At 41.6% G+C, this 20,220-nt stretch overlaps 1 protein-coding gene across 1 annotated transcript in view; it reads left to right on the plus strand.

Annotated features, from left to right (window-relative positions):
* Positions 1-9,790: 9,790 nt before the first annotated feature.
* T265_08827 (hypothetical protein) overlaps positions 9,791-20,220 on the plus strand; it is a gene marked incomplete at both ends in the record, with an annotated part of 69,933 nt that continues 59,503 nt past the window's right edge. Inside the window, 2 exons of the mRNA XM_009174739.1 lie at positions 9,791-10,202; positions 17,205-17,299. Coding sequence (XP_009173003.1) covers positions 9,827-10,202; positions 17,205-17,299 — 471 coding nt within the window. The remainder of the gene's footprint in view (positions 10,203-17,204; positions 17,300-20,220) is intronic.

A 20,220-nucleotide genomic window follows, 5' to 3' on the forward strand; every position in this document is an offset into this window, starting at 1 on the left:
CGTTCAAGATGGTAGTGTGAGTAACTGGAACCCTTCGAACTTTGCCAAAGGTTGACCCAATAAAGTGAAGCCAGGTGAGTTTGACTGTGAAGGTTCATCGCAGCTACTTTCTGCACCTTGGGGAATGTTGAAGTGCAAAGTTGTCAACCACAAGTGGACAATTTCAGCGCGCCATTCATCTCGCAGACTTTCCTGAATCATACTTTGGGGTGATGCGTAAATAGGCGCGATGAGAAAACCAAACTGAAGAACCGGAATGATCTGGTCCACTGTAAGTACACAAGCTCTACATTTAAAGTCGACGTGTAAAGGCGGAAAGTCTTGGTACTGCCAGATGAAGGGTAAAATTTTGAAGATAGGCCACTGAGTGGCTCTCACAATGTCATTAGGACGTAATCCCAAGTAGAAGTTGAGCGCATATTTCCTTCGGGTGGTTGATTTCCATTTGACCTGTTCTACTAAATTCTTCATCCTCTTAAGATTTTCTATCTGGTAGGCTTACTCTCTTGTGCTCATATGTGGTCTGATAGGTGGTTATCGATTCTTCTGTAAAGACTACCTGGTAGACTAAAGAAGTCAAAACAGAAATTGAGATAACCAGCAACGCTTGATTAATAATTGGCTTAACAGATGAAAGAGATATCCAAAATCTTAGCTCATTGTAGGCCGATATTTGTATATGTGAATGATCTTTTCCGTTTGACACCTGCTAAACTGTATTAATAGAAGACTATTGGTTTGTCTCTGAGCATACCATTGTACAGACGGCAGAAGAAATGATCAGGTGAATCAGAGAAAGAGTACTTGCACACGAAAAAATGTTTATGCTATAGATAAGCAGGTAGTCAAGCTGAGCATCAAGTCATTTTAGGAAATATGTGACACTAAGCAACTCAAGAGACTTGAGAAATAAAACGAGTGAATCGCTTCGGATTACCAGCAGAGATAAAATCACATGGGTCTAAATAAGGAATCAATGGAGTGTAGAGGTTGCTAAAAACAGTAATAACTTGGGGCAAGTCCCTAGCACCTTGAGGGAAGAGACGAGCTTTTTATTAAAAAACTAGATTTTCAGAGAGGAGTCCAGCGCAACATGATTCTAAACTCATCACCCATATGTTGTGTACGGACCGAAGCCACCTAAATCTATAAAGGCGTTTCCAACACAACATGTGTGTGTGATCGATTGCATCCACAATGTGGGGTAATTTTAGTGTCGCAATCGGTCGGTGTGCTGAATGTCTTTACGATTGAACCGTTTAACCAAATTTATCTTTCCAGGAAGCGAACAAAAAGACTACAAATCATCGCGCCATGCATTCTACCGATGATTTCCAACTGAGTTGTAGTCTGTATTTGTACGCGCAACCTAAACAGGACCAGTTACAAAAACTTTGTAAGATCACGCATGGAATATATTAGGGCCTGGAAGGTCAAAAACCCACAGTAGGAACGTTCCTGTTCGACGGTACGGCCACGAGTTACATCATCAATAAGCGAAATCAAAGAATAGTTTTTTCTGTCACGTCACTGGCGTGTGCATCAAACCTAACGAAATGAAATATGTGAAAATAATTTTCATTCCAAAACTTCGTAACGGGACTAGTTTACAAAAAAACTCGAATTGTTCAACCGAGCATATTCACGTTTGAATAATATCATGTGTTTTATACTTTTTGTTCTCATTGAGACGAACCAAATCTGTTAGTGGATTGACGTAGAAAACTTCAAAACATAGGTCCCCAATTTGAAGCTCTTATCTACTACGCCATTTGATTAACCGCGAAACATTTCATGTGTTTTGCACAACAGCTTTGCAGGAAGTAAAACCCCACTGGTAGCGTTTTGACGAGAATGCATCAGAATTCATTTGATAAAAACATTGCTGACATATTTAGCTCATTCTTTCAAGACAGGCTATAGCACAGGGTCGCGTTTTTACCATCTAAGCATGGTTAGGCCTCAAAGTTAATATCAATTCTGAGCGCCACATAAAAGGTTGTGTATTACAACCCGAAATCATTGTACCTACCACTCAAAAAATCAATTGTACGCCTGCTGAGGACTGATAAAACGCAATATCCCTACTCTGTCTCAAGTATAAAAGTCGTCTCACCCAAGCAGAGCCGTTCAGTGGCATTGTATGAGCCTAGTCTTTGTCCGTTGTCAAACAATTCAGTTGGTACATCTTTAGGATTTTCGTGCTTCAAATAGCCGAAAGTCTCCAGAACGTTCATGTTCATTTTCTTTAGACTCGGAATCTTCGTTCTCAAGTGGTCCGGTGATTGCGTAAGCTAAGGTTATTTGTGGTGTTCCATGTATTGTTAAGAAAGGCACAACCATTGACCCATCGCTACGCTCCACTACACTTTCTAACAACACACTGATGACGTCACCTCGATTGGTGATGAAACGTTTGAAGTCGAATGGCCCAGCTCAGCAGACAAACCAACGACCATCTATGTTATCTGAGTTACCAACATTCTCCTCTACGGCAAAGCAATATTCATTTCATCCGACCAAAAGTAAATTTTTCGAAGTTGTAAGAACGTTTACGGTATACCTGTTTTAATTTTCTCTCCGACTTTATTCGTTTCACCAAGCAAGCGCGTGAGAACGAAGTTTACCTGGACTCACCTTTAGATGTCATAGAAAAGTATGAAATACTGGCTTACTCAAATTTGCAATTTCGTACGCAGCTGAGGTGCATGAATGACAGTTCCATGGTTTGTAATTCATTCGCCAACCAGGCGAGTTTGCAAAATGTTTTTCTGAATACGCGCATGCATCTGTAGATGCTACAAGCATGGTGGAGATGCGCAATCAATGAGCAGTCATAGACTCATGAATGGTGAATCAGAAGGGCCAAATTAGCTAACCAGCACCCAATTCCATGATTTAGTTAAGCTTTTGTGCGTAAGGAATTTGTAGTGATATTTGCTTTACCGTAAACTACAACCAGTAACTCTTTAGAGCATGCAAGGAATCAAATTGAAGCTCTGTCATAAGAAGACAAACATCAGCTACCGCGTAAATCATAAATCCACATTTCAAGTAGACGGGCACAGTAGCAATGTTAACAAGAGAAGAAGGGTTGAATGTAGACATGGGCAGATGTTCAAGTCCATTGTAGGCACATCATGTATTAGGACCTCCTGTGATTGGTTGGAAAAAATGAATTGAGTGCGTTTCGCCGAGAGCTAGTCTGTGGAAGCTGGGGCTGTCGAAGATTACTTCGAATGTATTGTTGGGATCACCTGAGCGACCTGCGGTCATCTTGTTGCTCAGACTGACTCATTGCTGTACAGTTCGGTTTTCGGTTATGGCTTCCCTTAGGGACTTTGGCATACGTCCAGAAGTTACTGGCGGTGAACATTTATTTGTTCTGTGTATGAGTTATCGCTTCTAAATGTGGACTGGGATATACAACGAGGGGTACAGTAATAAGTTAAGCACCATTTACAGGATTAAACGGGAATGCATCGGGAGGACACGTTCGTTCTTAACTGAAATCCGTGTAGTTTCCGTGTGACGTTAAGTTCGACCGTAAATAAAAATGCGGAAACTTGGACACAACTTATCTCCTTTTATATGTATTTTGCTGAAAAGAGCAGAATACCTGTACCCCGAAAACCAGTGCTACGAAATTCACTTTTCTTGAGACGCGTTCTAGAATGTTCATCTTCACCTAATGCCGTCAAACAAGACATTGGTAATCTTCGCTGAGGTGTTGGTGAGACAAAGTGGAATGACTGACGTGCTGTCCAATCAGTGTTGGCTTAATTTAACAGTTTAGAAGTCCTTTGAGTAGTATAGCCTAAGATGCCACTTTGCCATTTAATTCTTCCTCACGAGACAATCAAAGGCTTGAGCGGAGGTTATTTACCTGGTCGAAAACTAGACGGATGTGACCGTCAAAGCAGTAGGATATCATTGATTTGACATCTATAAAATTCTATGGTGAAATAATGTCTTCTAACTGTCTGTCAGTCATTGCCAGGAAAACATCGGCCAGTGTACTGACCAAGGGACTAACGTTGGCAACCCTATCGATCTGTTTGTACACAGAGCCCTTAGGATCCGGGCAAATGTTTTCAGTCCATAGTAAAAGAAAACATTCCAGCACCAAACAAGATTGAATGAATGTGAAAAAAATTCAACGGTATTTTGCTTGAATAGATGTTCACAGTGACCACCAAGTGGACTGGTTGGACACATTTCTCCAAGGCTATCCAATAAACAAACTCAGTCGAAGAGACTTCAGGAGCACATACACAATACCGTTAACAGTAGCCGGGTTTTGTCTTGTAAGTCGCAACAAGAGATTGTCAACCCTGCCTGGGTTCATTTAAAATTATGGGGGGTTCGAAAATTAGGTTGATCTCAGGAAACAAGCTTTGTTCGATCTTCTCATAATTTTCACGGCTATCTTCTATCACTTTTGACATACCTTAGCTGCAAGTCATTCCATTAGGTGGAATTGTCACAAGTTTTAAGTGCAGGAGCTCCCAAAACACCGTGATGTTCGAGACCGCTTGTTTCATCACAAGGTAGTGCGACCTTCTTTCAGTGAGTTCAGATAATTCCATTCAAGTTGCCTTTTCCAGATTTTTTTATGCAATTCCAGGTGAGTGAATAAATTTCTATTTTCGTTGGTTTTCACTTGAACAAGATTTGGAATCAACAATAGTGGAAAGCTGGATGCATGCGCACAGTAAGGAGACACAGAGGGTTAATGCGGAGCTGAATATGCGGCTGTGCATTAGAACTTAAGACGGATATGAACCCGAGGGAGTAAGATCGGCGCGTGAACGTACAGAAGTCTGTCACAAAGAAGTAACCGGTCTAAACGTGATAGGATAACGCATGGTATCGACACTTGTTACCTGTTTGTTACCAAGGTACCGGCTCCTTTTGAGTGTGAACGTAATACCACATCCCCCGCATTATAGCACGGCGGAGTTTTTAAAGTGATAAGCCCATCAACACACCGTCAATGTAGTAATAGATAATCTAATGAATAACCATTAAGCGTGTAGTTAAATATGTAATTATCTTTAGGATGGTACTGTTGAGCAGGAAGGAATCGGCAATTTGAACAAAGTTACCTGGGTTCAGAAGGTCCTTGGTTATTAGGGGGACAGGTGAGGAAGTTGGGGATCCAAAAGGAGAATCTCGGTGAAGGCGTCCGCACTTTGCTCAAGTTCACATGGTCAAGACTGCACTGGGAGTTCTAGCTTCTTCCAAAGGACTGGCTTTTGTTTCAGCGTTGCATTTCAAAGCTTCTCCAAGTTGCTTGGATAACTGTTTGTCAGGCCGATCTGTTGAGTGCCAGATCCTTTGTGCTGTGAAATAGAGGTTGATGTTTTGCAACCTTGCCTGAAGGCTATTCCGGTAGCAGAATTTCGGGCGTCCTCGATATCGAACTGTAGGAATCAGCTAAAAATAGACAAGTCGCATTAGAATCCCTGTATCTTACTACCTGTTTCAAGCGGTCTAGGCAGTGGAACTTGCTTTTCTTCGGATTGCTCTTAACTGGGACAGTTTATGCCGTTAGGGGGGCTATGGTTTTTGGGATCCGATCCATTTATTTGACCCTAAAGGTAACTTGTGGACATAAATTTAAATCGTCCGTGAATCCTAAAAGATCGTCTGTACAGCATCCGCAGTGAAGAAAACAACAGCTGGTTCCACCGAAGTCTCGGGTCAGTGAACAAACAACGATTGCTCTGTAGCTGTTTCTTAACACACATGACTGCCTACATTTTTAATGTCAGCTATCAAGTCTGTGGATAATAAGCAGTCAAGGTAACAAGGTTGAGAAATCTATCTTACAAGCGTTCAGCTGATTACCCGACGCTTTATGTTGAGCAGACTGATTAAAAACAACCGTTTAAAAATACTCGTGCTTACGACGAAGAGAAAGGCCGCTTAAAGAACTGTCGGAGTAGCCATTGAAAGTTCTCCTCAAAATGCACTGTCAAAAAATATGCTACCTTGAATGTATATGTATATATCACACATATGATTAAACGGTAGAGCCATTTTGCGTCAGTCTACTGAAGTCCGAGTGCAGTATGTAGCTCATCTGGTCATTAAGCTTCTACATGGAAATTTAGACGAACACTTAGGAGTTTCGCTCATCAGAATTTTTCTATCTATACTTTAACGGTGCAATCAAAAACTGCCACAAAACCGCCTCACTCCATTCGCCAATGGGTTCTATTAACCACCCTACTGACCACCGAAGGTTTCAGTCGCTATCTGTTGGTTTTACTGGGCTAGCTTTAGGTGAGATCTGGTGACCATGTACTTGAAACAATATGATTCTGCATATCATATCGAGCTTTCTTATCAGGCCCCAAGTAGTCATTTATGTTTTACTTGAGATGATCCTATGATGAAACGATCCTATAAGAAGTACTTTGAGGCCTAAAGTTGAGAATGTTATATAATGAACTTGGAGTTAGTTCATCCTGAAAGTCAATCTACTACCCGTTACATCCCGACAAACAGTAATCGCGTGGGTGTTTCTCGGTCGACTGCGGCCGCTTTGGTCACCATCGTTTTTGGAAACCTCAAGCAGGCACGAGCCACAATCTCCGGTGAAAATCGCCGACAAATTGATCTACTCCCAATTAATCATCATAGCTGCGAGTTCTTTTAACGTTAGAAACTCAATAATCAAAGCCAAATTTAGTCAGTTTTGTTACATGCAAATAATTATTACCCGATCAGAAAAACGGGTTTTCGGGTTTAATCAAATTCTACTCCTGTCTGAAGAAAACTCTAATTTCGAGTCCCAACTCTACGAAACTCTATGAAACCCTTCCCTTGCCTAGAAAGTCGTCCGAATGTTGGAATGACGACTACAGACTAGGTGACTAACGATCTCCTTGATGCACGTGTTGGCCGTAAATGATACAATTAGCCATTCTAGCTTTTTTCTCCAGTTGCGCCGCTGAACATTCCGGACGATGGTTGATACAAAGCTTATATCCGGTACAGAATACATTTTTTCAAAATCTTACGGCTAATGTATAGCGAGGTTTTATTGGAGTAGTTTTTATTCGCTGAGTAATAATAACAGTGTCCGTCTAAAACTGACCATGGTTTGAAGTGCGTGGGAAGCAAAACAAATTGTTTCATTGAAATACGCTCATCTGCAAATCAATTTGGTTTTCACGAGAGACTCAACTAAATCTCTCGTTTATGATATTCTACAACTGAAAGTGCTGCACACAAGCCGCCTTATGTTTCGGTTGGCACGATATTCCAGATATTGCAGTATATTTTCATCAAGGAAGCTACTCACAAGGTTGCTGAAAACTCCTCGACAGTCCACGACCAGGTTCACAATTCTTGGGGCTCATCAGGGTGTATTTCTCGAAAACAGTCAAATTTGAGTTCAAGTAGAACATAAGGTTGACGGAAACTCGAGGACTGCGCCCACCTGATGAGACACAATAAGGGCAAAACCGGTCGTGGGCCGTCGAACAGTTTTCAGCAACCTTGTAATTAGTTTCATTTATGGAAATTGTTTTCTTATTGAAAAATTTGCGGCTGCATCAACATAATTGCAGATTGGAAAGCAGCTTTCTGGTGGATCACATTACACCCTCAAACATCGTTTTCAGTGGAATGCAATCAAATGCGTTTTTTTAATTATGGAACGATAATCAACAAGTAAACAGGTACTTGAATCTGCGTGTGGGAAAACCCGGGCTTCAATCGGTTTTCAAACTAAGCTAGCCGTGCGGCCGCTGAGGTTAGACGAAAAGAATTGGGGAAACATGACTAAAGTTGATCAGCGATGAGAATTATGCCTTGCCGCGAGCGATGTTGATAGTAAGTTTGGATTCTCTCTAACGGTCGAGAGGTTTCTAGTTCTTTATTGAAACTAACTAACTTCTATAGTTGAGCATTTAGTGTTGTTAACGGTTGTTTTAGAAGGTTCAAAATATATCTTCACGGCTAGTTTTTAAAAGCATTCCGTATAGGAGTTTGAATTGACAGGCAATATAATGTAAAGTTTGCGAAATTCAGGTAAACATCGAAGGGATAGAAGATATTGTCTCTCCAGAGGGAAACATTCCTTCTGTGCGATTACACAACTGGTCGTATCCGATACGCACAACTTTCATAGGCTTCACGGTAAGGTTGTCTCATTCTTGCACGTCGTACTGTAATAATTTGCCCAAAAATCAATAAATAATACATGCACCGTCAATATTTTCTCCATGATGTTTGAATTTCTACTAAACATTCCTGTGTGTGGACTCAGTTTTAAATCGAACAATCAAACCAACTGAATTGTTTTGTTTAATCAAACCTAAGATATACCATACATTCTACCAATAATCCCTAACGAGTCCAACTTGAGGTATTCAGGAGGTTCATGGCATGTTTTTAGCGTAGACCAGGTGTCACCGTCACTGAAAATATAACCATACAAATCTGCTCTAGCGAGAATGGGTCGGGATGACTAGAATTGTCGCAGGCAACACCCATAGTTGCCTGTCCATCAATACCTTTGATCCAACAGTCAAACTACCGCTTATGTTCCTTCGGCACATTGCGGGAGTCCAATGGGTGACCATTTGGTTCTCCCCAGGACAAATTGGTTATTTTATTCCAGATCTCCTTCACATGACAGAGATGTGGATTCACAATAGTTCAAGCATATTTAATGGGTGGGATCAAATATGCGACAAATTTTTGCCTGAAAATTTATGCCAGAAAACATTGAGAATCAATGAAAAACGATGACCAGTTTTTTTCCTAACCTAATGGAAATGCTTTCGGTAAATCAGGTTTAGCAAAGATAGAATTGATTGGGTTTGCCGTCCACAGACTACGGTATAGTCTCCTGAACATCAGTTAACGTTAATAAAAAAAACCTCTTGTGCTCACCACGATTCGATTTCTCCAGTTAAAATTCCTTTTGTGATGGAACTTGCGAGTTTACCAATCCATGTTTCTGCATGGCCCCTCCATAGGACGTTTGCTCTTTCTTTTCTAGCAAAACTTCCTCCTTAAGAGACCGAAATGTGTCGCATTTATTATACCGACAAAAGAAGTAATTTTGCTTTTAAAGTGTACACCGCTTTGCAGAAAATTTAGCGGGAAGTTTATGAGCATCAGACTCTAGTTTCTCAGAACCAACGACTGGGTTTTGCGCGTTGAATGGAGGCACTGGCCATGCTGTTAAGTACACTGAATGAAATCGCCGGAAAACGCATGAGGCAAAGCTGTTGCCAAGTCAATAAGTAACAAGAAATAGCAACTCACGTTCCCTGCTCTGCATGCTTGCACAAAACACTGAGTCACTTATCTCATTCATAAATTCGATAAATGTTGGTCTAAGAGCAGGCGCACTACGCGAAATCCCATGTTGCAAGCATGTGAGTGTATGTGACAAATTAGGCCATTTGCAGTCGGGAAAGTTATTTTAAAAAACATCTTATGGAACTGCTTCGGATCAAGTCTATGAACATTGGTGCGTTACTATTTGGGCGTCTGTTCTTTCTCCGTTAATAGTCTGATAGAACAGCATCGTGCTGCGTAGCTGTATAAAGGACTCGTGCTCATGCGTAAAAATAAATGTCTTCAGCAAACTTAACGATAATCAGTTCACGCATTGGACATTCACGTCAATTATCTGCAACGGGATTGGATTATCTAAAAGTCGTAGATAGCCAATGGGTGTCGAGGCTCAAGGTTATACCAAGCAGCGAGTCGTATCGCTCAGCTGTTCACCGCATAGTTTAGGAAAATCAGTTGTTCGTGAGGTGCATTAGTGTGCTGGTGAAAATTAATATTTGTGATGAGCGTAAACGCAAACTCGAATGCTGGGAGTACGAATTCTCTTCAGTCAAACAGTCCAGAGCGCCCACAAGCACAGAATGTTGATCTAAACATGATCGCAAGGCAACTGGCAATGGCATCCAGCACAGGAACTAGAGCAGTTGCAGAGCTCCCATTCGAAAACCTAAAGTACTCCGATAGTGGGCGCATTTCCACGGACGCTGATCAGCAATGGCATCAATATCTGTTGCAGCTTCAAATGCAACTTCTGCGAAACAGCACTATTCCGAAGAGTGAAAGCCCGATTGCACACTACACAGGAGAGAATCCAACAGGACAACTATTAAACCAAGCCGCAGCTTCCAATTCGTTCAGCTCACTCAGTGTAGCACGGGGTAAGTTAATTCATGTTATAATACGCATACAGTACGTCTTTTTCATTGGTGGTGGAGAGAATTGCGATTTATCGCTCTGTACGTGGAAAACCCAAGCATTCCATTTCATCCCGAAATAAAAAAGATTAACGCGCTTTGTTATTCAAAAAGTTACCATAAAGGTAGTACAATAAAAAGAGAAAGATGGTCCAATAGATAGACTAGATCTGTCTATTTGATAAAATGGACGGTATTTCAATAAGATACCTCAAATTTCAAAGTGGTCTACATTTCAGGTGTTGATATTAAACTTGCATTGACCAATCGATCAGCAAATTCTATTGTCCGTAGAAACCAGGTATAATATATGGCTTTGGCTAACCAGTTTTTGTGTATGGAACACTACCAGAATATCTCCCACTACACTGAATGGGCATTTATGCACGGCTTTCCGTAACTGCCGGTGAAGATGCAATATAACAATGAAACTAAAGTTAATCACCGGACAAAGCCAGTATCTTGATGGTAAACGGCTAGTACGTGCTGGCTCCTATTGTTATCCCATCCTAATTTTCTCCGGTTCATTGGTACTGAAAAAAACAACTGTATGTTCGCTCGTCGGTCTTACTCCCTCGCTGCAACGCAAAACTAGACTCACCTCAGGAAGTCTTTTATCCTCCTGCTTTCAGTGTGTGTCCAATGGTTTATTCACTGTTACCTGCTAGTTCGGTTAGACTGCCTGTCATTCGCATATTTCTACAGGCGTGCCAAAAACACAGCTGTGAAATACGGTGAGCCGGAGGCCTTGATTTCATTTACAAACTATATATTGAACTAAAGTTCAGTATATTCCAGTGGATAATCAGCTTGGATAAATCGCGGAAGACGAAAATATTGCACGTAGCCTGGAGCTGTTTTTTTCCAGTTCTGGAGTTGTTGCCCTGGAATTATATTTACGAGGAACTGAGGTGACAAACTGATTTTGCTGGCACGTCGCCCATATAGAGTTGACTTAGATTCCTGAAGATTTTGGCCACCACTTTTGCCCACTACTGATGTACACTCAATGTAACAAGAATCATTATCCCCACAACTTCTCTGCATTAGTTATTATGGTCGGACCTAAATTGGTCACCAAAATCCTTCCGTACAAAAAAGAAAGCTGTCAAAAGTGAAGAATTTCTTTAAATCTGCTAGTGTTAGGGATTTCACTGATTCTTGACAAAACGACTCCCTTACCAAACATAACGGGTCGAGAATAATTCCATTATCTTCTATGTAGTCACAGTATGAGCTAGAAGGCATAGTCACTATGGATTTTCAATATTTCCACCCACGTGCGTGGAGGCAAGGCGTAACTTAAACATCAACTGGCGTTTCTGACCTCTAGCTTCATATCACTATATGTGCAGGCGCACTGAAGCCGCCCCGGAATTCGATCTTGAAGACTGACAAGAGACTTTATTTGTTTTTCACATAGTTAACAGTAATTCTTTAAATTCCACAAAACCCCACTATCAGACCGACAGTTTCAGAACTTCATAGGTTGGCTGTATTTGCCAAAATCCAAAGCAATCTACCCCTAACCGTCGGCCGACCACAAATGGTGCCCCCATACCTATTGCATCAAAGCCAATATACTATGCTTCCAATGTCCCAGGTGCCAAACTGCGTTGTTCCTACAGTAGGCTATCCTACGGCTGGAAGTCTGCACATATCTTACTGTGAAATATCCCAGTTTATCTCTCACCCAGGGTCTGTACGGACTCAGTGCAAGTCCTGTTTCAGAAGCTATTCTTTCCTGTTTCAGCATGTGCCTGTGGCAACTGAATTGAGAAATCCGGCTGAAACTTCGGCCGAAGTTGTTTGGATTTTGTTTCGCACTGAAATTTGCAAATAAAAGACTATGTTGAGGTGTGGTTAGGGAGCGGCTGGACACATTTTGGTACCTAGAACCGACCACACGCAAAAAATGTTTTCTTTAATCTACTTCAAACGCAAATTGTGATATGTAAACAAAATTTCAACTTCCCATTTATGTGAAATACAACAGCTTAAATGAGCAGCATATATGCCTTTCACTTCGCTGCATACTGGATAAACCAGGAAAAGTGGTTGCAGTAATAACACAGTCTATTTGCCATACATGTATTATTAATCGGTGTCACTATACATAAGCAAAGACTACATGCCAAGTGATTCCACACAGGAGGCAGCAAGCTCATGGTGTACATTATTAGGTCCTTATTTAGAAGCCGTGGAATATGAAGACGCGGGAAGATGTCTCCTTCCTGAGTGATGATACTTTCTGATTCCAGTGCAATCACGGGGATTACTTCAGCTCCTGTTTTGCAGGTTGAGTTTCCATGGTGAATCGTTCATGGCGGGGTACACCACATTGGCGACGGAACCCACATTGCAGCACATGTTTCCATTCACATGTGGGCCAGTTTTTTGGGCTATCAACTCAAATCCCTAGTATGATCGTTTTCCCAAGGCGAGGCAATTAGTTCAATCCGTTTTCAGTGCCCCCGAACCTCTCAAATTGATGTGTGATTGTCTTAAAACATTTTCCCAACTGATGCTGATTGGTGTTGATAGTTCGTACTTCCCAGACGTCGAATGCTTTGAAAAGACAATATTGCCATACATACCAAAGTGAGATATACACTTTTCCAACTTGTTGGAATATTGTTAGCTCGGATGGTTGATCAGGCAACTATCGATCCGTTCGCCGACCTTGGCAACTAACTTAGGAACGTCGGGCACCAGTTGTTTTGAAGCCACGTGATGAAAGTAATAGCCTTTCGAATTTTTTGCCTGATTTTTTATAGATGCCATCACCTGCTGACTGAATATTGGTAAATTCCATTCGTCAGCACTAGTGGATTTGACTAGATCGTGGATGGCCCTACAAATTTGCCAAAGACAGCATGATCAGAAGGGATCGCTAAATATATGCGGTTAAATACGATGCTTCTGACAATATGACGAACTGGCTTCATTTTCTGTTTGACTACTGACTTGAAAATAAAACTTCAAACAATTCGAGCATATAGGTTGTTCGTTTAAAACTCGTGCTTAGCTTAATATTTGACTCGTCCTTCTAATCTGATTATTCCAGTTATCTCGTAATTATTTACAATCGAGGAGCCACTGTACAGAGTCCGGCAACCAATGTAAGAGGGAAAACTAACGTGCTTACGTGGGCTAGAACTAGAATCCTCGGATGTGAAGCCTGCTCAGTATTCCGAGTTTGGTACTTGAACAATCTACCGCCCTTCCAAAACGCATAGCGGAATGTTCATTTCCTGCTTGAAGACCAATAATGTTGGAATCAGTGCTTACGGGCTTGTGGTTTATCGTTTGAAAAATTCGCCTTGCTCTCTTAATGTGGATTTCTTAAGCCGGATAATCAAATAACAAGTAAAAAAATAATGAACTAACTGTGAAAAACACATGACATCCTAAAATATTTGAAGTGACCTTCGAACTTACGAAGTAATTTACTTATGATATGCTTAGCAGAATATGCTTCTGGGATCTTGTTAGAGACGTTGGTAATAGAGGCCGGGTTGTTAAATACTACACAACTGCAGCGCGTAAAATCTTCAGGTACGAGGGGTTTATTTACATCGGTTTCTATGTGCAAACCTACCCTGAGCGATCCGGGCAAATGAGTTTACCCAGGACAGTTGTCCTGTTTACCAGTATCGGAAAACGACGGAACACATTGTGTGAAATCTAAGTCCTTTGCTGTGCCAACATACAAGTAGAGAGACAGAATCATGTACAACAATTATGCCTACGCGACTAATCGGGATATCTTAGGTCATTAACGTCGGGTTAAAGATTTCCAGGCACACTTCTTTCACTGTTTGGAAGGTGCAGCTGAGTTCATTTTTGTGATGGCATCGTTGCCAGTCGTTAATCTGACTGCTTTTGATACGCGGCAGAAACACATCATTGGTGTTGGAGTCTTATGAAGTAGCCAAGAAAAGAAAGCAGACTTTTTTCGAAGCAAGGAAATAATCCCTGAGCAACGGATGCTGAAAGTCTCCCCAACCATGAACAACATGAAAACAACGCTTCCACAGCATTCCATGTACTGCATCGAAGCGTAAGCAATGTCATCCGTCTACCATCATGTGCAAGGAGCACCTGCTTCGGCAAATACAAATGATGTGTATAACTCATCCTTACCATTGTCTGCTTCATTAGCTTTACTGTCTTTTGAATACGAAAGCCGATGGCCAAATTACTTGTACACGCTTTTGTAGCTCATGCTAGTGTTAGTATCTTGGTCTGATAAGCCGTTTTCTTGCCTTGGCCGTAGTTCGGCCTCTGCACCTTTTGTCGCCGTGACCTAAGTTGCAAAAGTTTAAACGAAGAGTCTCGGGGCACGGAAGTGAAGAACCCTTGTTTTTAGAGGCTTCCGGCCACTGGGCATTCCAAATCAGATTTAACATTTATTCATTTGAAAAAGAGCTTTATAGTGACCAAACGGTTTCCAGTAGTAAATTCCACCAATCAAACAAGGAAACCTAAAAATGTATCGCCACTATAAAATATTTTGAACTGACATCTTTCCGAGTTTCCATAACAACGCCATCTTTCGAATATGGATTTACCCTGAACGACATCCGACTCCTCACTATTCATGTGGCGGTTTTCCTGGCCGACAGCTTCCCCCGATCAAAATTTGGAAAACATGATGTGACAACTTCTTTGGCGCTTTGTGTTGGCGCGACTTTCTTGAAAATAGATCTCAGTTCTCTCGGCTGTAAAGTGGCGACACGTTTCTATTCGAATTGACTGTAGTCTCGGCTATCATGAAATCAATTCGAACTAAAATGTTTGCTGAATCCTTATTGATCCACAGCTTTGGATTTGAGGTAGTATAGAAACGGAGTTTTTAGGTAATTTGAGAGAAATAAAATTGGCATCTAAAATGTGGTGTCTGGAATAATCGTGAATTTTTGTCCCAGGGGTGGAAAAAGAACAACACATTTGGCTGTCACTTTGGTGGGTTAAAAAATGTCAACGGGACAGATAACTTGTCAAGGCTTGTATCTCATAATCATATCCGAGTAAAACAAGTATATGGCTCCGAAAACAACGGCAAGCACAGAACCTGGGTACTCAGTTGATTAACAAAGTTCGGATGCATTTGATGACCGAGTTGAAGTGGGCGTTTGGCAGCAGATGACGTAGGGTTGCGGTTTGACCTTCGACCTTTCGGAAACAACAGTGGTGATATTTTAAGGTCACAACGTGGCATGTGTTCTGTCAAGCTTTCTCCTAGTCTCCTGTCTGCCGGCAGGAAAACTGTTCAGTCATCTGAAAAGCTACTGTTTTTCGCATTAGAGACATTCTGGACCAGATTTATCAACTCTTATTGCATTAGCGGAGTATATTTTACAAATATGAACACCGAATATCTTCAAAATGTGTACAATGTTCTCAACAAAAACCTATACGTGCCATCCAGAAGAACAACCTACCAGTGTATGCGTAATGCACCACTCATAAGGATGCTGAAAATTCTTCGACAGTTGACAACCGGTTTCGCCCTTCTTGAGGCTAATCAGGTAGGCGTGGTCCCCAAGTTTCCGTCAACCTTATGTCCCGCTTGAAACCAAATTGCACTAAATTCGCGAAATAATCTTTTGTAGGCATATTAGTGTGTAGGCATATCCAATCCCTCCAATAGGGAGACCCATCAACGATTCAGAATTCTACAAAGAATGGACAGTACCTACATTTTCACAGCGTTATATTGGTACACTATGAGTGGGGGTTGGCCGATGCTCTACTTCGACCTATTTCTAGTGTAAACAAGTGAAATCATGGAGTCGTTTCTTAAATGAGAGTCTGATTACTGGCTAATTACTCAAAGCATACAGCACCTCTTCTATTCAAGAAAGATAGATAGCTAATTCCACAAATTATGTGAGATGGAGCGGTAAATGACATGATGTGAAAGTTGAAATTGGGTTTTACAGGAGGCTACAGCCCACCACATCGATAATGCTGTTGATTCGTGGATTTGCTTTCTAAATGCAGATTTCTCTACAATCGACGTGGTTTAGTAGGGACTAAGCTCTCTGTGTCAGTTGAAAATTGACGAGGATGATCACATTTCGTATCTCGTCCATAAACCGAAGAGAGTATGGATACTCTGATACCATTGAAGAGATTGTCCCACTTCGAATAGGAAATGCTGGATATCGTTGCGCAGCGAGATTGAACAACGGTGCTCATCTTATGAACAGTTATTAGGTTCAAAACGACAGCAACCCTGTGGGTAGGTGGAACACCAAGAGTGGGCTAAGAGTGCCTGATCAACATACAGCTAGACACGATATTGTACAGCTTACCTGGAGTTCATTTATACAGATTCATCATCCAACGTCCACGGGCTTTTCAAAGGGTAAATTTTCTCATAGAAAGCTCATGCGAATCGTGTTTTTTTTAATTTCTGGTCAGAAAATCATTATATTCTGTGTAGAACAGCAAGTGATGCACGGTCCATCTAGTTCCACCCCAAGTTCAATCTTTTTATCCCATCTTGTTCAGAAAGGATGATACAGTCTGCTCAAGTGTGATGTACTTCTGTGCTCCGAATTCATGTTCAACCAAAGCGTTCGTCAGCGTTAAATTATCTAGATGGTCGATTATACTGTCAATCTGATGTAAACCGATTGCGCTTAGTCAAAGAAATCGACGTTAGATGAGGAACCTATGCTGAAGGCTATTAATGTCCCATTGAAAGCTCCCCATAATTCTGCTTTTGGTAGGAGTCCAATGTGTCCCTATATAGTGACAAAGAATTTCACAGAGAAATATGCATTGGCGGAATGACTAGATCCCACGCAAAGTAGATAATGAGCTTAGATGCCGAGCTGGACGCCAGATTATTTGTTTTATACTATTTTTAAGTCCCTTTTGGTTGCCCGCTCGACTGTGAATCGTTTGACAATCATCCAGCTACGCACGTTTCACAATGCACTTTTTATACAGGAAGCCAACCCAACTTTACGGCCGGCGTTTCAGTGTCCAGCGCGTCTACCTTGGCACCCGGGACCACAAGAACCAGCTCGCAAACTGTTCCAACTGTAAGTGATAATTTCACAGTTTAACTAATTCATAGTTTTTTTAAATTTACAAAAAAGTCGTGCTTTTGTGGCTCACTGAAAACAATCTATGCGGCAGAGCTGTTGACGTAGAAATGTTTTAAATCAGTGCTTACAGAATGGTTCTCTGTAGCTAGTGTAGATTTTGCGCGGAAGGGCTGCAACGTGTTGACCTGAAAATAGACGTTGTGCATAGACCGTTAGACAGGTAGATGTGTACTGTCGAAGCAATTTCTGTTTAACAATTATTTCTATCCATATATTTTGGTTATGAAAGTGTACAATGAAGGGAGATAGTTTACCTTCAGATAAGCAACTTTAGGAAAAACATTAGAGCAATCGCAAAAAGGATTTGAGATCATATTTATGGTTCCCAAAATGACAGATTCACCTGCATGTCTAAGAGAAACATTCAACTAGAAGTCAGGCTTTCTAAAAAATCCCGTCAGTAGTGTAATCGTTGGTTGGACGACTGATGCTAGAGTCGAAATCAAGCGCGAAATCGGCTATCCTTTGACTCAAATCGAATGAAAGTTCAACTCAGCGTACATGCTCAATTCGAAACCCGTCATACATTTATGATGGACTAAAAATGTTGATGTCAAGCGACATCTACATTGCCTGTGGAATCCATTTCCATTCGCTGCTTCTGCTGCTGTTTTCGCAGTTTTCGCAGCCCATCTTTCCCTTCGCCATTCAAAGTCAGCTGAATAACGCTGACGCTGCTCATTCGTAACGATGGGAAATTTCCATATTAAAGTCACCAATGAGCGCACTTACTGGCATCTCTATAACCCTGACAGAAAGCCGGCACTAACGGCAGCAAACAAATTGTACTTTTCCCTTCAAACGCCATGTGGCACAGCCGCGTGTTTTTTGCACACGCGTCGGTCCATATGTTCATTTTGCTTCATCGGAACACCCATCCACCTGCACTTGCACACTCGTGGGCCTTTGGGCATGTGAAACCAACGGATCGGCCAACCAAAATCTGACATGGCAGGTTGAAATCGGACAACAGGTATTCGACAAAAATTCTCGCTTGCACAGGTTTTGAGAGGAACGAGCTTATCGGCGAACCTTAGCGTGCTGTCTCAAGTTCAGGCAGAAGACAGGTCATCAGAAACAACCTCATTACTGGATGTCATAGAAACCCAATTCATATAAACCAGGAGTGATAATTTAATCCTCAACAATCAGAAGCATACAATAGCGAGATAATCTACAATTTTTTCAACAACTGGAGTGCTGTTATTCGATTCATATTTCTTGTCAACTACAGTTGTTGTGACATTATGTGTAGGACAATTGAAAGCTTAGTACCTGCCCCGGCCACTTGTCATATAACGTGTGCTCTATATCGGTACTAAGGAGTTGTATACAGCAACAGTATGCTCCACCCAGACCGCCCCGGGTTGCCCGAAACTTTGCACTTTTGTAGTAGTCAAACTGGCGCTGACCGAATCAGACGCCAGTCAACTGTAACTCTCATGCACCACACTTCTATAAAGTGCATCAAGATATCAAAACAAAACGAGCCTTTACGGAAACACTGAAGTGCTTTCAGCTGAACTCGTGCCGAGCTTCCTGTAAAAAGAAAAACACATGTATGATTATCACTCTGTAGAACGAATGATTTTTTCGGTCTTGCCTGAGAAGAGTTTTGGCAACTTTTTATCTTGGTCACTAGTCCAAGCTGGGGGATGTTCCTTCGGAAAATGAAAGTGCAGAGACCCTTAAGCGACCAGTAAATGTCTTCCTCAAAAAGCTGGATTTGAAAATGATTGAACAACAAATGAAAACCAGGATACTAAGTGCAGCGTTTTGAGAGTACAACCCTGAGCAACAGCCAAGGAGCCTGATAACTAGCAGTTGAATTTGGCGCCGAAGCGAGTTGCGACCTTTCCCAAGACGTCTCAGCTGACGGAGCTTGCAAGCTCGGTAACGCAGCTGCCGACGTGCTTTGTAAAGTTGTGTCTTGAATTCTGTTAAATGGTGGGCGGAGAATGCGTACTTCAGAGTGCGAACGGAAAACTGCCTGAAAATACTGGTATGTCCGTTATGATATACTCGTGGAATGTAATATGGATAAACCACTTCTCACAAGACAACTTCAGAGCTGGTTTTGTCGGGTTAATTAAGCCAGACAAGACAGCATATTCCGGCTAAGCTAATCATAGGAAAATCATCTCAGCGACCTGGAACCTGCCAATCATTTGCTTGAATATCTGTGAATGACTAACATTTCCTCGGTTGGTCTCAGAAGAAAGTAGAGCCTATTGATTTTGTTCAACAGTAGAATAGTCCACTTTGGCTGCACTGTTCAATACAGGTGGAACATCTCTTACGTATACAGTAGGGTACATATCAGAGAACTCCAGCCTCTCCAGTTACTACTTCTTGGCCAAGGTTTCCTCACTCATTTTGAACGTGAGTAACAGCACTGATACCTGTTGTTATTCAGCGGTGCATAAGAAATTTAACGCACTGTTCACATGGTAATGTTATATCGCTCGCAAAGGCAATGGTTCAACCAACCTTATCATCGATAATGGATGTCCGCCAAGTTCTACTAAAAGAATGATTCACTTAGGAGCTTGGGAACCCTGACTATTAATGCATGTATTGAATCCTGGTGTCGTGTCTTTCGTCGCGTGAAAAACTTTCTACATTCTACATTCTACGGCATTCTACAGCTGTGCTAGGGAATTCCTGCGAAGGGGGTTTGCCATAGGTTCAATGAATAAACTTCGTGGAACTTCACGACCCGGTGAAACGCATCACCCCGGGGTGCACGTCACAAATAGGATATTCCTGTAGTTTACGCGCAGGTTATTGGTGACAGATGGATACGTGCCCTGTCCAAAATCTCAAAATTAATGTTACACTTTGTTTCAGAACAC

This window comes from Opisthorchis viverrini (genome assembly GCF_000715545.1).
Source record: "Opisthorchis viverrini unplaced genomic scaffold opera_v5_236, whole genome shotgun sequence".
Taxonomy (NCBI): domain Eukaryota; kingdom Metazoa; phylum Platyhelminthes; class Trematoda; order Opisthorchiida; family Opisthorchiidae; genus Opisthorchis; species Opisthorchis viverrini.